A 20501-nucleotide genomic window follows, 5' to 3' on the forward strand; every position below is an offset into this window, starting at 1 on the left:
AATAGCCAAAAGGTGGAAACAACAGAAATGTCCATCAACAGATGAAAAGATAACCAAAATGTGGTATACACATAAGAAGCCCCAGTGGCACAGTGGTTAGGTGCTCAGCTGCTAACCGAAAGGGCGGCTATTCAAACCCACCAGCCACTCCTCGGGGGAAGGATGTGGCAGTCTGCTTCTGTAAAGTTTTACAGCCTTGGAAATCCTATGGGGGCAGTTCTAACTCTATTCTATAGGGTTGCATGAGTCAGAATCGACTTGACGGCAGCGGGTTTGGTTTGGGTATGCATTTGAAAGTGACTGTAACCAATAATTTGGGATCTTTTATGGAAATATTAGGCTTTCATAATGGCCTTTTATGTTGAATTACCCAGGCCAATTTCTGCTTCTGTTTTCTATTTGTGGCCCTTTCTTCCAAAATATTTATATTTACCTCCATTCTGCTACCACATTTATATATATAAAGGAAGAACTTAGAAACACTATATCATGAAAGGAAGGAAAAAATGATTGGATATGGTAAGCTGAAGTAGAAACTTGTCTTCCAAACGCAAGCTGTTTACCATGGCACAATGAGTTAGAATTCTTCCATTTTTTGATCTTGCTTCCAATTTATTTTAGCAATTTTTGAATTTATTTTCCAAACCAATTAAAACTGTATTAAAATTATAATTGTATAATTTCTTAATTTTGTTCAAAAATACAAATGAATATGTCAACTGTTCATGTGTTTGAGCATTAGGACTGGGAAAATTGGGTACGAGTGGTACCACAGACAGGGTCATCCTGACAGTCAAGATCAGAAAACTGGAGAGGCTTCTAGTTCCATGATCTAACATTCCATAAGAACCTGTGCTCTGTCATCAAGACTGATTTTGCATGGTTTAGGAGTTCATTAAGTGTTAGGAATAATGTAAAAGTTTTGGGCAGTGGAACTGTTTAATATGGCTTAAAGGAAGGAGTCTAGAATAAAGTTTCATCTAATGATGCTTTCCTTAATTAAGAGCTGGATGTGGCTATTAATATAACAACCTTAGTAACACTGAGAAAGGCCAAAAACATAACAAGGAAAAATAAACAGATAGGAGAGGGTAATTAGGATACGCCCCTGGAACGCAGCTACTTATTTAAGGACATGGTACTAAAAAAAAAAAAAAAAAAAATTTTTTTTTTTTTACTAGACTGAGGGGAAAAAAAAAGCTTTTATAATCACTTTTCAACGTAAATACATACTTCTAATTTTGAATATAAATTTTGGTTTGAGATTTATGGCTATTTAAAAAAGTGGATCAGTTCCTAACTCACAGTTATCTCTTATCTACTAACCTGTTGTTTTATCATCCCAGTTTCCCTCAGGCTATCTACAATACCCATGATTATTTAATACATTGCTCAGAACACAGTGCTTCTCAGTAAGTGGCTTGTACACATTGTACCTTGACTTGTTAAAAACAAACAAAAAGGAACGGGTACTTAAAAATAAACCAATAAAACGAATGCTGCAGATTTGGTGATGAATTATGTAAGGATAATGTTAGGGATTGTTCTTTTTAAAATATTCTTAATTTATAATGGAAGCATTTACTGTAATAGAGTAGGCATTATATCTGTGATCAAACTATAAAAATTTAAATTCAAAATCATCGAAGACCACTGAGGATTTAGCCATCCTCTTTTAGACTGATGGCCAAAAGGAAAAAACAAATACAGCTGGTTTCCAAAATTTTCTCCTCCCATCTCTGTTCCTATGACCTGTTTTTGTTTGGTTTGTTATTGTAGTTTTGGATATTAAACATTTTGCCAAAAGTGAAGATTAAAGGCCTGAATTAAATTGAGAATAGCAAGTTTGTTGTGCTAGACTTAATTTCAACAAAATATGTAAGATGTACTATTTTGTTTCTTCAAAGTTTTTTTTTTTTTTAAGTGTTCTTTGAAAAGAGGCATTAAAGTAATGTAAGAGCATGTTCATAAAAGTCTGAAATATTTTGAGTGGCTAGAATGAAGGATTAAAATTCCTATACTAACTGAGACACAAAGAGGCCCGATAAAACTATAGCAAGGAGATCCTTTCTAGCCTCAGAAAAAAAGCTTAGTGACAGTAAGAGGCTTTATTTTTGTTTGTTTTGTTGTCGTTTTTAGTAAGAGAAATGTGAATAATATTTTAGGAGTCTACATTTTAAATTAAAATAGTATGGTTTTTATATTAGAATTAATGGTACTGGTCTTTCAATCAAAAGCTCTTAATTTGACAAAAGATATTTAGTAGCAAAAGAACAATAATATCATTTGTCCTTAAGCAGGGTTCCTATATACAAATCATAGATTCACACATCTAGAAAGGATCTTGAAAAATCAAACTATTTTCTGCTTTTAGACATGAAAGCAGTTAAGCCACACATAACAGGAAGAGTGGATATTTTAAAACAACAAGCTCGAAGGTGGAGTTTCCTCTGTCAACGAGTTCAATTTTAGAAGCCCTCACTATAAGAAAGGTTTCTAGGTATGTAACCAAGCTCTTATGCTGCAATTTGAACTCACTGCTTCTTTTTCTATCTTCAGTAAAAAAGAAGACCAACTGATCATCATTGCCTATGTAATGGGCAAGCCTCGTGTACTAAATGACTGTTATTGAATTACCCTTTATTCACTTTGGTAGAATAATTTTTTTTGGTTGTTTTAGAACAGTTGCTCAAATGCATTGCCTTCTAACACTATCAACTTTGTGGCTTTTTGTTAAACTGAATCCCTTTGTAATTATATTCTTTTAAGTCTTCAAAGTTTGGTTCGTATTAAACCCTTAAATCCACACTTGGTATTATTGGAAAAACAAAAAAAAATGACCTAGAACAATATACTGCCCTATGCATTATTTTCAAACTGCGCTGAAAATTTCCTATACATTTTACTTCAAGAATTCAAAATTAAATGTTGATTTTAAAAATAAACAATGCACTGTTTGGGGGCAAAATAAAAATAAAAAAAACATTGTTTGGGGCAAAATACATAGCTTAATTTAGGCAAATATTTTGGGGATGCCTATCTGAATAATCGGAGCCCTGGTGACACAGTGATTAAGAGCTCGGCTGCTAACCAAAAGGTCAGAAGTTTGAATCCACCAGTCTCTCCTTGGAAACGCCATGGGGCAATTCTACTCTGTCCTATAGTGTCGCTACACATTAGAATCGGCTCTATGGCAATGGGTTTGGCTTTTGTTATCTGAATAATCACCTCTTTTCACTAATGGGTAAAAGACTTGGGCATAGAGAATGTTAGTAAAAGCTAACACTGGGAGCTGGTTACTTAACCACAACTTCTAAAAGTATATCCCTGCAGACTTGTGGCTGATCACTGAGCCCTTTTTTCTTGTCAGTACCTTGGGTTGCACGTTAAATAATCCACTTGCATTCCAGAATTTGCAGAGCTCAAAGCACTTGCGGGTTAAAAATAGCTTTGGAAAATGCTTGAAGAGCAAATCTGCCCAGAAGTTATCTCAACTACTTGACCAACTGCCTGAAATGGAATGTCAATGCTATCCCCTTAATCCCCTAATATGCAGAACACCAGTTAGCATGGACAGAATTAGTCATAAAACTTAATGTACACCATTGTTATGGAGCATCCAACCCAAAAGTCATTTTGATCCTTCCTGTTTTCTACTTAATCCAGCAAACTATCATTCATAAAAAAAAAAAAAAAAATTTTAGCTAATGACTATTTGCCTTCTTTTCCCCCTGAAAACTAAAACTTGATCATATTTTAAATCTTAATTTCCATTTCAATAACAATATCGTCCGGTTAAACCCAACAAAAATTTGAAGAACCTGCTTCAGCAGAAATCAGGTTAGAGTAGGAAAGAGAAAGGGAAGGGATATTAGAAAGAGCAACAAATAAGGACCATATACAAGTGAAGGCAGAAGAACCCGAGAGAAAAAGGAAGAGTCTGGCAAGGCAACCGCACACCTATTTACCTTATCGCTAGGCTCTAGCTTCTTCCCTTTCAGATACCATTCCACTGGGATATCCTCATAAGAGAGCTCGCAGTCGAAGGTGGCTGTTTCCCCTGCAGTCACTGTGACATCCTTTAGAGGCCTCAGAAGTCCAATTGCTCGTGCTTTGCAAAAGGAAGGAAACATCTTTGAATTAATCATTTTGTAACTCGAAAAGAGTAAGTACAGACTTAGTTAATTAATCTCCATGGTTTCTTTCTTCAAGAAGGGACGAGTCACAGAACTGGCCACTATTGTAACTCCCATGTGAATGTGGACCCGTGGTGCCGAGAAGGCGAGAACGGGTGGCCAGAGAGCAGGTATTTGCAGGGGCCCTTTCGTTTTGATATACAAGGTCAGCGAGAAATCTGTGCTCCATCTGTCCCTCTCCCAGGCATCAAGTTCCTCTTGCTACATAAGGTATGTGATTTCGAAAATAACTAAGGCTCTGATTGGGAGAGGACAAGGGCCCCTCCATCACATAGCCTGTCCATGTCCATCAAACACTTTGCACCTTCTAAAAATATTAGCCTAATGCTCCCGCCTCTCTTCTTGAGCCTGAAGTGCCCACACAGCAAAGTTTGCCATTACAATGCTACGGTTGGACAGCCACTTGAGTGATGGGTGGTGTTTAAGAGTTCTGAGTTAGATTCATGGTCATTGTATACCTACTTTGTACGAAAATCTGACTTGCTTAATTTTCATTTATTCGAATGGCAAGATCAGTTAAATTTCCAAAACTTTGGAATTTGAAATGCCTCTGCATTAGAATGTCAGGTAAATACAAGACCGCCAGTTTGTGTACTTTAATAATTTCCTCTAATTAATTAAATAATTTCAGCTAATTTCACATACATTCATTTTATGCAAAAGTATACTTAAGTATCAGCAGAAACATAAAATACTTACGTTTAACTCGGAGATGTGCACTAGATTTGACATTGGCAGCTTGGAAATCCACCCCCCCTGTCTGGTCCAGGCGGCAGTTGTGCAAAATAAGGAAGTGAGTTTTGCCTTCTTCCTTAATCTCACACTCCTGTACCAAAAGAAAGAAAAAGTTCATAGGAAATAATTTTCTTTAGGCTTTTTTTTTTTTAAGGACATAATATCCTAACTAAAGGAACACTATAAATAAATGGTGAGGGGACTATATAACTCTGGTCTCTTTTTTTGTGAAATAAAGCTCCCAGGTGCTATCATGAAAGCGACACTTATCTTAGCCGTATAATTCTGAATCAACTAGCAGCCTTACAGATTATCTCCAGCCTATATCCACTATACTAGATCAAGTATAATGCCAGCATGCCTGGCCAAACTCACTTGTAGAACTTAATATCTCTCTTTGGCTTCAGGTCTGATTATTGTTGCTGTTGTGTGCCTTCGAGTCGATTCCCACCCATAGCGACCCTATAGGACAGAGTAGATCTGCCACATAAGAGTTCCCTAAGCTGTAACCTTTACTGGAGCAGATCCCAATCTTTTCTCCTGTAGAGAGGCTGGTGGGTTTGAAGCAAGCACTTCACTACTGTGCCACCAGGGCTCCTTTAAAGGCTGGCAGAAAACCCGATACCATGTTTTAAATGCCCTGCATGCACTCTGACTTTTCGCCTGTCCTTGTCTATTTCACACAGCTCCTCTAGGTGTTGACAAACTCAGAAATATCCTTACAGGTGTTTGGAGTAGTGCCTCCCCCTTCAGTTTCCAGTTGGCATGGATATCCTCCTCAGAGATTTCGGTCTCGAAGCGGGCAGTCTCTGTCTCTATCACCTCCACGCTGCACAGGGGTCGCACCAGTTTAATTTCCCGATCTAGAAAAGTGAAGAGTCAGCACGTGCCATTAGCTCCTGGCAGAAATAACCCCAACAACTTCAAAGAGAGAAACTCATGGAAACGTCCTTACCCTCAATGCCAAGCTTTCCTGAGGTCTGATCTGTCCCGCAATCACAGGTGTACTGCCCAATATCTGATTTCAAGGCTTTCTTTAGGATTAACATGCGTTTCTTGCCATCCGCCTTAATGACAGCATTTTTAGACGGCTCTATCTCTTTCCCATCCTTAAACCATTTCACTGGTGCATCTGGTTTGCTGATTTCACACTGTAGAATCACCTCGTCTTTCTCTACACCAGTATAGTCTTGAAGCTTTCCTGTAAAATATGGATCTCCCTCTGCAAGTATAAGTGAGAAAATCCATTAATCACCTAGGGAAATGACCAACCCAGTGACGCAGTGCCATCAGGGAAATGACAGTCTATGGAAAGTTTAAGAGGCAGCTCAGAGAGCTCTGCGTGTATTTTAGAATTGTACCAAAGCGTTCACTCATTTAACATGCTTCTGTTCAAGAGGAGTTCTTTAAATGTTAGAACGGGGATCGATGCATGGGATTTATCAAGAGCTAATCCATCTACATAATATTTTACTAACAGAAATTCAAAACACAATGAAATTTTCCTTCAACTTTAATTATGTATTCCTTCATTATTTGGCTAAATTTCTAATTTCTTAACAACTGAATCAATCTTATTTACTTTGAAGCTTTGAGATTCACATTAGTTTTTCCTTAATCATTAGTTTGCCTTTAATAGTGTCCATATATATTAGATTTCAATGAAATCTGCTTCTATTACTTATTGATTTTAGGGGAAGAAAAACAATGAGGCTTATTAACATAAGTTCTGTGTTATTTTCTTTTATTAAAAACTTGAAAAATATTTCTCTGAAATAATTTTGATAAAGTGAGGAGACAGTAAGTATTTACATTCCATTCCTATTTTAAACATGGCTAAAAAAAAAAACTATGCAGGGGTCAATAATTAACCAAGAGTTTTAATTCTGATTTTAACTGGCTTTATTTTGTGGGCTGAGCTAGAATTTTCATTAAAGTCCTCATCTTAAGGTAGAAAGTACTTTACAAATAAGCCTGAAAACATATGTAATCGCTTCTTAAACAGGGGCTGTTTTCATGCTATATAGTACTTGGAAGACTATTTTATGTAATAGGTACTCTACACATCTCTGAATTTAACGCACTCTACACATCTCTGAATTTAACGCACACATCTCTGAATTTAACGCAGTGTAATTAATTAAAAATACCTACCAAGAACAGTGAGTTTAGCTTCGGAACTTAACCCCATAGCTTCTACTCTAATTTGGGAGGTGTCATCAATAGAGAGGTCTTTGAATGTGATTGAATGAATCTTCCCTTCATCCTGCATTGAGATCCGCCTGGTGGTATGTAGGCGCTGGTCATTCTTGAACCACTTAACTCGGATGTTATCATGGGATAGCTCCACAGTAAACACAGCACTTTCCCTCTCTTTGGCTGTTACATCCGTAAGAGGGGTGAGGAATTTGAGCCGGATTCCTAACAAGAAAAACAAAACAATACAAAACTTATTGGTTCTAGCACTTTAGGGAGGAAACATTAAAAAAAAAAAAAAAAAAGATCATTCGAAGGGTGGCTTATCTGATAAATATATTTACCTTCAATAATCAGTTTACCACTTGTGTGCTTATCTTCCGCTTCAAACATGTACTTCGCTTCATCTTCAAAAGCAGCTGATTTGATCACCATCGAATGCTTGGTGCCATCCTTTATAAGCTCAATTCTGTCATCACCTATGATTTCCTGGGTTCCTTTCAGCCAACGGAATGTTTTGGGCTCCCTGGATACTTCACACTCAAACTTAGCTTCATCTTTCTCAAAGACTTTAACATCACTGAGAGGTGTGATGAAGATAAGTGGCAATTCTGAAAAAAAGAGTTCAGTATGCAGGAAATCAGAAATATACTTCTATTCATGACCCCTGATTAACCCAGGGCTTTATAAGGAAGCCTTGAAAAAAAAGTAGAAAGGGTGGCTGACAGGTAGACCATACCTTTCACTTTTAGACTGGCTGCAGATTTAGCATTGGCAGCTTGGAAGGAAACCTCTCCCGTCATATTTAGCTGACAGTTATGAAGGATCAGAATATGCTTCTTCCCATCTTCAATTATTTCACAGTCCTATTTTGAGTGATGGTTAGAGGGGAAGAGAAAGAACATCATTTTCATCAGTGGTTATTCCTACAAATCAACAGATTTCCTACTAGAAGCGTATCTTTTTTTACCCTAAACAACCAAGCAACCTCCCTCCTGTATGATCAGATAATCTTGGCTTACAGGGGAAGCAGTTAAAGGCTCTCCTTTTAACTTCCACTGGCCATGAACATCTGGTTCTGAAAGTTCAATTTCAAAGCGGGCTGTTTCACCAACAAACAATTCTACTCCACGCAGAGGCTTTTCCACTTTTATTAGTCGAGCTGAAATTATACAAAGTCTTATTAGTGTGACCGAAAAATGAACTGCAGATTCAGATGGGGTAACGTTTTAGATTTTTCAGCAACTCACCCTCCACAGTAACATTTGCTTTTGTTGTGTCTGTCCCGCAGTCACACACATATTCGCCTTTATCCTTAAGTTCTGCCTTTTTGATTTTTAAGATGCGGTGCAGGCCATCTGTCTTGATAGAATGCTTGGGTGAAGGTACAATCTCTTCGCCATCTTTGAACCATTTCACTGGTACATCTTTGCTCACTGCGCACTTCAGAATGATCTCATCTTTCTCGACTCCAGTTTTGTCATGTAATTTCAGAGTGAAGTAGGGATCAGCCTCTGTAAAACACATTCAGCAGATGATTAAATGTGAAAACTAGAATGTCCAAAAAAGAATGTGAAAACTAAAGTTTATTACAGAATCACAGGCTGCAAAATTCTCAATTACTACCTGCTTACTCCATCCAAAAGAAAAAGACTATCTAGTTATAGTCGGTGACACTTACCTAAGACATTTAGCTGTGCTGTGGAACTCAGGTCCTTGACTTGAGCTCTTATCTGGGATATATCATCCAGTGTCACTTCTCTCATTTCCAATTTGTGAGTTTTGCCCTCAGATGACATGAGTACAGTTCTGCTTGTGTGGAGTTTGACATCGTTTTTGAACCAGACTACATGCATTTTTTCATGAGAAAGTTCACAAACAAAAGTTGCTGTCTGACCTTCTTTCACTGTCTGATCTTCAAGAGGTGACATGAATTTCAATCTTACACCTGCAATGTAAAAAAAAAAAGTAAGCATGGATAAAATGCTCAGAAATACAATTTACTTTCAGAAATATTCCACTCTAACATGCCTGGGCAAAAACAATCCATTTCACATGGAATTTACTTATTCAGCTTTACAAAAGGAGCTATGCTCCATTAAAGAAAATTAAGAGGCTTGTTCTGATGATACTATGAAAATAAAGTAATGGCACCAACTGTCACTGCTTTTAGCACTGTGTCTTATCTTTAAAGTTATATGTTTATGTACCCACATATGAGATGTTACGGTCAGATCTTGTCAGCTCTTACCTGTAACAAATAACCGTGCAGAAGTCTTCTTGCCTTCCACCTCTGCGGTATAGACCCCTTCGTCGTCAAATTGAGAATTATTGATAACAAGAATGTGTTTCTTTCCATCGCTAATGATATCAAATTTGTCGGATGACTTGATTATATCAGGTCCTTTTGACCATATAACATTTGCCTCTCGGGTGAGGACGCATTCAAATCGAGCCTGTCGCTTTTCTGGAACAGTGACATCCCTCAGGGGCACCGCAAAGTCAAGTTCGATTTCTGAAAGTCAAACAAAAGAAGTAAGTTTTCAGAATGCAGAGGAATGTGAAATGAAGTTGAGCTCTTTCCAGGAGTTCTAAAAACACTGTACCTTTTACTGTCAGAATGGCAGTTGTAATTGCATTAAGTGCCTGGTAAAGGACTTCCCCAGCTTGGTCCAGTTTGACTTTATGCAAAGTTAAGAAGCGTTTTCCACCTTCTGCTTTGATTTCACAAGTCTGGAAAACAGTAGTTTTAGTTAGCATTTGCATGAGTTAATTCCCCAGAGGAGAAATGTTTCAGATGCAGATTTTCATAGAGTTTTATAAATCATACTAGAAAAAGTAAATGGAACACCTCTTGACATAAAATTTTTAAAAACTGTCCAAGCTGTCCACAGTGTATCAAATTTCTTCTTCTCTTTGAGACTTTAAAAGGCTGAAATAATGCCATTATTACTGAATGAAGTTGAACATCAAATCTGAACGTAGTAGGTAGTTATTTTAGAGGACTAACAACATAAAATGGGAAATTACTCACAGGTGAGGGCCTTAGAAGTTCTCCCTTCAGTTTCCATTGTCCAGGAATGTCAGCCTCAGAGATTTCTGCATCAAAGCTTGCGCTTTCTTTCTCATAAATAGTAACATCCTCTATTGGTTTAAGCAGTTGAACCTCACGCTCTGTATTGATTGGGGGTAAAATATCAAAACGTTTACAAAAATCTAACAATGCTTTCCTTTCATTTTTTTGTTTGTTATCTAAAGACAAGATTTTTATACCTCCAAGGGTCAGCTTTGCAGAGTATCTTTTCCCTTCAATTTCTATTGCATATTCAGCAACATCTTCTGGTGTAGCATTCTTAATTTTCAGGTAAAGATGATTTCCATCTCTCAGTATCTCAGTCTTATCATTTGGTTCCGTGGGGATTTCATCGTATCCTTTGAACCACTTAATGTTTGGAGTTTCCTTTGCTAGATCACAGGTGAAAACAGCTGTCGCCTTGGGTTTCACGTGCTGATCTCGTATGGGTTTCACTAGCCAATCTCTAAGGACTTCTGTATGAAAATGAGGTCAGAAAAATGATTATGTCCTGAACAAGTAATATAAATAACTTCCTTAGTATATTTCAAAACTTGTCATAATTAATCTGCTAAGATGTATTAATATATCTTAATCTGCTAAGATATATTGAGCTTCCTCCTCTTAGATTTTATATGCATGTATATAAATGAGCCCTGGTGTGCAGTGGTTAAGTGCTTGGCTGCTAACCAAAAGGGCAGCAGTTTGAATCCACCAGCTGTTCCTTAGAAACCCTATGAGGTAGTTCTACTCTGTCCTATAGGGTTGCTATGAGTCAGAATTGACTCCACTGCAATGGGTTTATTTTTTTGGTTTTTGGTGTGTATATATATATATATTTATATAAATAGTTGCCATGGAGTTGATTCTCACTCTTGGTGACCCCAGGTGTTTCAGAGTAGAACTGAGTGTAGGGTTTTCAATGGCTGTGATCTTTCGGAAGAAGATCACCAGGCCTTCCAAGGCGCCTATAGGTATATTCTAACCACCAACCTTTTGGTTAGTAGCCAAGCACGCGACCATTTGCGCCACCCAGGGACTTAGATAAGTTGTAGGACTCCTGATATTCTGATACTAAGAAACAAAGTTCTACCTTCCATTTTCTTAGCATAACAACAAGCAGAACAAAATTTCCCAGCAAAGTACTAACCTACAACATTTACACAAGATGAACACTCCAGGTTGTTGGCATTTTCCACAGTAACCGTGTATGTTCCAGCATCAAAGTCATCGGCATCATTGATGGTCAGAGCCCGCAACAGGCCGATGACACCTGGCACAATCTTGCCTGGTTTCTCCACCACAATCTTTCCATCCTTCCTCCAGACCACATCGCGCTCTTTGTTTAGCTCACAGCTCAAGTACAATGGCTGTCCTTTAACCACTGTGACTTCCTCTTCTAGTGTTTTTACAAAACGCACTGGAATCTCTGTGGAGAATTTCAGTATTAAAAAACCGCAAAGACTTTTCCATATACATACACAACAAATGGAATAAAGCTTGAAAATAAGAGGTTTTGTCTAAAGTTACAATAGAGTTGCTACTGAGGTTTGTTATGTTAAAGTCTAAAACAGACCATGGATTGAAGATTGGAAATTACCTTCTACCACAAGTTTAGCCGTGGAGGTCTTTTCTTTATTTCCCAAACGTAAAACACAGGTGTACTCGCCAGCATCAGAAAGCTGAACGTCAATGATGTGCAGCTTTCTGTCTTTACCATCTGCGATGAACCTGTGCTTCGGGCTCTCACGGATGTTGCTTCCATCTTTCATCCAGCTTGTAACTGCAGTGGAGGGGGACACTAAACATTCAAAGATTGCAGAAGAGCCAACTGACTCTGCTTCTTTCAAGACAATGTCTTGGATTTCTTTCACAAACTTCAGTGGCACAGCCTTTAGCTGGTAGGTGAAAGGGGCTTCATCAGGAGGTTTCTCCCCTCCACTTCCTGGTCTTAATTTTTTCCTTTCAGCTTCGATTGGTGAAGGAGTCTTTTTGGCTACAGCTAATTCAAAATAAAACAAAAAGTTGATTTGGCATCTTCACAGGGGTCAGAAAATGCACACTCAGCTGCGTGACAGCTACAACCGGAGACAGAACAATTAGAAGACAGAAACACAAAATTAAAGACCAGACAATTCAAAGGTCAATTGAATTTCCACTGCCTCTTTCAGAGAGCAGGAATGAGACAGCATAGGAATCCATGGATAATAAATGTTCTTCATTTGTTCAAGTTTTAGTCCCAAATATAAACTATCCATATTAGTGTCTGATTATTCTGTCTGTCATGCACAAATATCATGTATATGAAAAATGAAGCTGAGAACTTATAGGGTTCATTATGGTAAAATATAGTTAGCTATATTTTTTACCCACTTTTTGAATAAAATTAGAGTTTTTACTTGAAATATCAGAAGATATACTAGTTTTAGGAAAGTCAATTAGAAATATTAAAGATTGTTATAAATTTTGAATATTTTTTCCTTTGGTAGAAAGTTGGGGAATTCACAGAGTGAATGGTTACAGTACAGGTACAAGGGAAAAGAATCTCACCTTTGATAGGACCTTTCGGCTTGGCAGCCTCCTCTTTAGGTGCTTTGGCTTCTGAGGGGGAAAAAATAGCATTTAAGTAATTTTCAGATGTATTTCATGTGCAATAGCAAACCATGGGGGTAGGTTTTTTTTTTTTTTTTTAAATAAGTATTAACACATGAAGAGAAGTTGGTCTCATATGGCTTCTATGGATAACACTTTGGTATTTTTCAAGAAGCACATTCTGACATCAATGTGACCAAGCTAAATTGCTGACATGTCTTGGTAAGAGCTCTGGTGGTGCAGTAGTTAAGAGCTTGTTTGCTAACCAAAAGGTCAGCAGTTCTGATCCCCCCAGCTACTCCTTGGAAACCTATGGGTCAGTTCTACTCTGTCCTATAGGGATGCTATGAGTGGAAATTGATTTGATAGCAATGCAGTTTTTAGGTTTCATGCCTTCATTTTCCTCCTGTTTCTGGAAGGTTTATTTTTTCTTGGGAGCAAGAGTTTTTTACTTTTGCCTAGCTGTGCAAAGTATTTTATATGTTTATGTAAGCGTTGGTTATGTGAAGCAAGGAAATACATTTTTGTCAACAAGGAATCAGTGTACAATAATGGGAAATGGCACAGAAGCTACCGAAAGCCCTTCTTTTTGTGCTTAAGATGAGCAGACAAACAAATTCAGGGAAGACTATGGAAAAAGAAAAGATCTATGTGTTACACATATTTTGGCTTCTTTGAAAATATCTGTAAATTGGAAAACGAACTAAGGTAGAAATGAAGATTTCCTATATTTAGATTTTAATTCAGTTATTAATACAGGCATAGTATGAACCGTAGAATTAGTTCTCTAGCTTCAGCTCCCAGGGATGAGAATAACTGTATCTTTATACATACATAATTAACCTAATGGCAGTCCATCACCTTTTTCTGAACTTTTACATAAAGTTCAAAAGTAAGAATAATGCTCACATCATAAATATTGATAAGATATATTAACATAAATATTAAACTAGCAGGCAAAAAAAAAGTATATTTTGTCATGTCATCAAACACAATAAAAATCCAAATATTTCTAGAGTTCTTACTATGTGTCAGGTACTGTGCCAAGTGTTTATATACATTTAATCCTCATGATAATCCTATGAAGCCTATACAATTGTTATTCTGATTTTACAGACTAGGAAATTAAAATTTAGAGAGATTAAATAATTTGTCCAAGGTCAAATACCTAGGAGATGTATTTATCAATGATGAATAAACATCAAATCATGTTTAGTTTTGAAATAATCACCTAGATAATGAACTATTAAATAGTTCATGTATAGTTAATAAATATCTTAGGTTTGTATTTGAGATATCCATACCACTAAGTTAGTACAATTAATAAAATTATTATTGATCTAAATCCTTAAAAAAAAAAATCCTTACACAGGTTTAAATATACAATTTTTTAAAAATAAAAAATGATTCCTATAGGGCGCAGTGGAAATTAGAAGCTCCATGGAATTCTCGTATGCATATCCTCAGAGAGTGTCTTTCCGTCTCCTTAATTTTTATCAGGCCTGAACACATTCATTAGTTAATCCCAAAAGCATATGAAAGAAATAATACATCACAGGAATTTACAATCAAAACATAATATGCATCCAGTGGGTGAGAGGCTAGGTGAGTAAAAGATATCAGATGATGAGAACTTAATTAAGAATTTATCGTAACGCTGATAGTTGAAATAATTCCTATGTTTTGCACTTAGAGGGGTTGAGTTTTAATCAAGTGTGAATACTTTCATTAAGCCACCAAACCAACCAACGAGCCAACCAACAAAAAACTACAGAATAAATACCTGCTTTCTTTCCAACCACCGGAACTGTCACTGGGGCAGCGATGGGGGTTGGTGCAGGTTCCACAGGAGGTGGTTTGATTATTTTCACTTCTGTAGAGAGATGTCCGTTCATTAACATATTCATTTGCCATTTCCTAAAACCTAACTTGGTAGCCCATTTACCTTTTCTGATACGACTTTAGAATATTCAAATAACTGGTTTTTCTAGAGAATGTTAAACATGTTGAAACATTAGAAATCATTTGATGTCTACTGACTTTTATTTACTTTTTCTTACTGACTACAAATTACTTGTGGGAAGTATGAAGGCATATGCTATTGGTACTGAGGATAACAAGTTGCCATTGAGCTCGCCCTGCTCATGGTTACCCCGTGTGTGTCAGAGTAGAACTGTGCTCCATAGGGTTATCAATAGCTGACTTTTCAGAACTAGATTGCAGGCCTTTCTTCCAGGACGTCTTTGGGTGGACTTGAACCACCAACGTTTCAGTTAGCAGCTGAGTGCATTAACTGTTTACACCACCCAGGGATTCCAGTGGGGCAGTGATGATTTAGTGATAGAATTCTAAACTTCCATGAGGGAGACTTGAAGACAGCTAACAATAGCAACATTGAGGATAAGCTTGCATACCTGGTTGAGGCTTTGGTTTTGGTTCAGGTGCAGGGAGAGGTATTGCTGGCTTAATTTCAGGCACTAAAATAATTCACAGTGATAGGCAGGTTATCATAGTGTTTTAAAAGTTTTTCACCAAGTCACAACCAAAATTAATCAGACTTAAAATATGTTGGAGCATATTATAGTTTATATGCAATAATCATCAAATCAGGTGTTGGGTCTAAGTTTACATCTCAACAAGATATTTGGAGAACATAAAGCAAATTTATTGATTCTAATATTGTTATTCGTCTCATTGCCCACAAATACATTTCTTTGTAGTATTTAAAATTTAGTAATTTATTTAACAAATGGGTGATTATAAGCCAATTGCATATGAGAACGAAATGGTCAAGAAAATAAAGCTAAGTGATAACCAGATTAAGTCATATGTTCAGATCTTAATGCCAGTGTAATAGTATTTCAAATGATGCATACTTGTACTTTTAGGGACAACTAAGAAAGTGCAAGTTAAGAAAGTGCAAGTAGATTTGTACCTTTCGTTGGTTCAGGAACTTTCCTTTCCCTTTTGGTAACAGTGGCTGGAGGTACCTCAACTTCTTCAACTGCTTTGGGAGGTGGTTCTGGTACTTTAAGAAAATAGGTTTATTTTTTAGTGTTATCTTAAGGTACTTAGAAGTAAACTGATACGAAATATCACACCAAACAATTTATTTTTAAAAATTGTTTGATGGCTTTTAATTTCTATTTTCTCTTCTTGACTCTGTTTCATTTTCTTTTTCCATCATCATTTATTTCATCCACTTGTCCTTCCCTGTCACTAGCTCTCCTTTTCTAAATCACTTCTACAATCACTCCCAAGAATTATAACCTTTGGGGTGTAAGTAATGACAAAAATTAATTTCTCATTAATTAATGAAAAAAATTAATGATAAAATCAGTCCACTTAAAAAACCCAAATCTTATGAAATATTGCTGACACCCTCCCCTGAAGTTATTCTGCAGCCACCCTCCCATGAATTTTTTCACAGTCATTTCCACTGGTGAAGAACTTAAGAGGCAAAGTAATATTAATGAGTGCAAGGAATTAGATGAATGGATTTGAGAAACACTATAAAATATTTAAAAAAGCAGACAATGGAAAACACAGACTATACCATAGATGAAATATGAAGCTATGCTTACATTTAACTCCATTCATGTTTACAAGATAAACCTTTTGTTAAGGGTCCATTTTGTTAAAACATAGTTTCACAAATTGTCACTGAGATTCCTACCTTCAGGTTTTTTAACTTCTTCTACTTTTTCTACTTTTTTAGGTTCTTCTTCTTCTTCAGGTTTCTTTCTTAGAACTTAAAAGACAAAAAGGTTTATATGTAAACTGAGACAAACTCATGAAGATGTTGAATAAGCTTGACAAATGGAAATAATATACAAAGCAAGGAAAATGAAAAGCATGCAACCTAGTGGACTTGGAAATTAGCATTAACACCAAAAATGCTGTTTGTTTTTTTAAAAAAATCAAAGGTTGTTAGGTTAATTAGAACAGCACTCAGGGTCACTTTATATCTATCTAAATAGAGAGTCTGTTCAGAGACAAGTCTGACAGAACTGGCCAAAACACAAAATAAATCATTTGAATAGCAAGAAATTCTGATAATAACTCATGTTATACTTTATATGAAGAGGAGTATTTAAATAAGTATAAAGTTTACTTGGGTGTAGATATCTAAAGAAATGGAGGCTAGAAATCAGTAATTCTATGTGAAGACAATGTGAGAGCTTGAGTCTTCATTTGAATATCTTCTAATTCTTTAATATTTTATTAGTAGAAAATAAATGCTTACTTTTTTAAAACTGTTATTTATTAGTTGTACTGCTCTTGTGTCACACTTTAAAACTGGATACTGAATTTAGGCTTACATAGTTTGGTGTAATTTAAAGTATTTATTAATAAGTTTAGTACATTTGACTACATAATTATGAAAGTCATGGTCATTGTTATTAGTTTAGAATATCATCAGTTTAGTTATGTCTACTGACATAAATTTTAAAATACTGTGAAAGGTCACAAAATTTCTGTCCTCTTTTAAAAGAAATTTGGAAATAATTTTCAATGCAACAAGCAGAATTTGATAAATTGGTAATCTAATTCAAACAAAACCACAGACAGAAATATTTTGTAAGCTTTCAAGTCTATTTTTATATACTTGACGCTGATAAAATGGTTGAAAAATACTCTACCGCTTTTCAGAACAACTTCTTCCTTTGGTTGGGGTTTAGGTTCAGGAAGTAATTTGCGAACTTTCTTTTCGGCTCCGGGCGCTTAAAAGAATATGATTTCAAATTTTGAAGTGAACTCACATAAAAACTAAACTTCAAGAAGAAAAATCTCTCTCCATACACTAATTATAGTGTATCAAGTAACAATTTTTGTTGCATATAAACATCACAGAATTTAAACATAAATGATACACTTCAAGGTATTTTCTCTGCAAACATCTCTATAAACTTGTGATGAAATTCAATTACATTAACTGCAGGCAAATAAATTTATCTTAAATGAGTGTAGAAATGTTGTTCCACACTGACTTACAAATTGTTCATCAAATTACAGGGTTCTCGATACCATCTTTTCCCCAATCTACAATTTTAGATTTCTCAAATCTGTAATGGTATCTTCCCAACCATTAATTACGTTGAAATTATACAGGCAGCCTTCTTCAGTGATAGGAGAAAGCCAAGTGATCTGTTTATAACTTTTATGTTGGGGAAGGGTCATATCTTACTTCCTGAACAGCAGAGGATTATCCTTTCTTAAAGTCTCCTTTTGGAAATAATACTAACTTAAAATCCCAAAACCACAGAATTTTGAAATCTGGCTTTGGAACCTCATTTTCAATTGATAAGAAAATATTCTTGAATTTAATGTATAAAGTGACTCAAGGGAATTCTAAATTAGTTTCCTCTCGTGTCTTCAGTGAATATTAAACATGGCGGACGATGTTATATCTAGCAGCCTCTTACTGCTACCATAGTCCTCATGGATTTGAATGGAAAAATGCAACAGTTTGTGATTATTGAACCATTTCCTCTTTACTGATATCATTTAAAATTTAAAGTATTTATTTATAACCCAAAACATTACATTTGTTCATTCTTATAAGAAATATAAATTTCTTAGAAATTTATATAAAATTTCCCATTTGGTGGTTTAAACAACATATTTACAATTCATTAAATAGCTTTATATGTGATTAAGATACCCTTCCTTAGCTATTACTTCAGAAGTTTAAATGTAAAAAAAAGGCAAATATATAAAGTTTTCCTTTTAAATAATTATTCTTTTTTAATGCCAAATATTTTAAGTAAAAATTTCATAGTTAAACATTTAGTTTTTATTCATGATAAATTGTGCTGGCCTTTAATACTATTTAGAGTTACCAATATTCTTAATGTGTAGCCATTTTCATTGATTAAACCTGGAGAGAAGACCAAGCATCTAATTAATTTAAGTCGGAAAGGTATAATATACATTTCCTTTATTTACATAATGGAAATAGTTAAAATACATCTTCAAATTTGTATTTCCATATTATTATTTTATTTTTAAAATCTTACTGACATTTGAAACTCAGGTGCAGAAAACACTATTGTAGCTATTTTTTTTTTTAAGCCATTACATGTCAGCACATGCCATGCTAATATTTGAGTGGCTTTGTAATAATTCTTTACTGGTTAATTTAAATATTATTTTGTAATCTCCGTTTTATAAATAGGAAACATATATTCAGATGAGTGATTCTTCCAAAATCCCAGAGTGAATCAACAACAGAACCAATTTCTGGGTCTGGACATATTGATTATTTAAACAGAATGAAACATTTCCCGGTCCTGTGCCATCCTTATAATTGTATGTTTGAGCCCATTGTTGCAGCCACTTTGTCAATCTATCTTGTTGAGGGTCTTCCCAGTATAATTTACCCAGTGTACTTACTGTAGAAGTTTACAATTTTATTTTTAATAGATGTTTTCTATACGTTCATGATTCATTTACTTTTTTTGAGGGTCTAATTTTAGATAGAGAAAATACTGCTTAAAGAAAACTTTTGAAAAATGACCTGCAATGATAATGAAATTTTCCTAAAATGTGAGATCTCTATGCCTGAGGGGTATTCTTGGAGTTAGTGACAAGGAAGTCACGAAGAAATCCTTATTAATCATTTCAATAGTATAGATACGACTTATTAATGCTTATAACGCTAGCTAAAGCTTTCTATCAGTAGCTCTCAGCATTTTAAGCTAAGATGTCTCTCTCGATGTTAACTTTCAGCTAACCAGAAAAGTTTGATATTTTTAAGTTTAGGAAAATGCAAGAAGACATGTGGGTGAAACAAAGATAAACAATATCGATCCATGTAACGTATGAAATTGATGGGGGACAAAAACGCAAGACTTATGAGCCAGGAGTGTAAGAGCCACAAAAATACAAGACATGACTATTACTGTGATCATTTTCAGAGAAAAAACAAATGTTCTACGAAGAGCAAGAGTCAGAGGCAGAGCTGCTGCATGTGAGCGCATTTTCCACATTGTGAAATACCTTTCAGAGGTTTAAGCTCCACTTTTTCTGGAACCTCAGGTTTTTCAGGTACTTTCTTCTTTGAAACAGCTTTAAAGAATATGATCTTAGTTTTATTATTTGTGTATTTAAATTTATCAGAAGCAAATGATTAAATTCCTACTCTAGGAATCAAAACCAAGCTTTACTAGTAATCAGAAAGTATTAATAACAGCCAAGAACAGCCACCAAAGAACATACAAGAAGCATGAAAACAGATTGCAGTTTGGCTGAGAAAGAGAAAAATTTTTGTTCTTCAGAGGAGTAAGAAATTTTCCTTTGAGTATAAGTTTAACAGTAAGAAAAACATATTTAAGGTATCACCTTATGGAGTACCAAGCAGCAAATAGGTGGTCTTTTAAGAGGCACCCACCTTTTCTGTGTAATCTGGCTTAAAATGCTGGAATGAAGAGGGGCAAGAAGCAATGTCTCATTCTGGAAGCTTTTGGCTTTGTAGATGTGTAGGTAAGTATGGTAAAGTTGCTCATCTAAGATTATATCTAGAATATTTTAGATTGGGAATTCTCGTGACATCACTAATAAGAGAACTTTTTATTAAAATAACACGAATCATATCCTTTTGTCAGTTTATTTCAGCTTTTAAAGATGCTGGCATTTTAAAAATTAAGTGATAGTGCATCGATTCAAGGAAAAATCAAAACAGTGAGAATGAAGGGACACTTAACAAT

General features: G+C 35.5%; 1 protein-coding gene across 1 annotated transcript in view; it reads right to left on the reverse strand.

Moving 5' to 3' along the window:
- The window catches only part of TTN (titin), a 275933-nt gene that overhangs the window by 98797 nt on the left and 156635 nt on the right, over positions 1-20501 (reverse strand). Inside the window, exons 179-201 of the mRNA XM_049887553.1 lie at positions 19795-19863; positions 17436-17516; positions 16469-16543; positions 15728-15820; positions 15207-15269; positions 14576-14665; positions 12751-12801; positions 11801-12202; positions 11351-11629; positions 10401-10676; positions 10162-10301; positions 9734-9860; positions 9379-9642; positions 8809-9075; positions 8378-8641; positions 8150-8289; positions 7867-7993; positions 7472-7738; positions 7086-7352; positions 5887-6153; positions 5655-5794; positions 4896-5022; positions 3969-4111 (exon numbers count right to left, since the gene is read on the reverse strand). Of these exons, the coding sequence (XP_049743510.1) occupies positions 3969-4111; positions 4896-5022; positions 5655-5794; positions 5887-6153; positions 7086-7352; positions 7472-7738; positions 7867-7993; positions 8150-8289; positions 8378-8641; positions 8809-9075; positions 9379-9642; positions 9734-9860; positions 10162-10301; positions 10401-10676; positions 11351-11629; positions 11801-12202; positions 12751-12801; positions 14576-14665; positions 15207-15269; positions 15728-15820; positions 16469-16543; positions 17436-17516; positions 19795-19863 (4019 nt within the window). The remainder of the gene's footprint in view (positions 1-3968; positions 4112-4895; positions 5023-5654; positions 5795-5886; positions 6154-7085; positions 7353-7471; positions 7739-7866; positions 7994-8149; positions 8290-8377; positions 8642-8808; positions 9076-9378; positions 9643-9733; positions 9861-10161; positions 10302-10400; positions 10677-11350; positions 11630-11800; positions 12203-12750; positions 12802-14575; positions 14666-15206; positions 15270-15727; positions 15821-16468; positions 16544-17435; positions 17517-19794; positions 19864-20501) is intronic.

Source organism: Elephas maximus, chromosome 6 (genome assembly GCF_024166365.1).
Source record: "Elephas maximus indicus isolate mEleMax1 chromosome 6, mEleMax1 primary haplotype, whole genome shotgun sequence".
NCBI lineage: Eukaryota > Metazoa > Chordata > Mammalia > Proboscidea > Elephantidae > Elephas > Elephas maximus.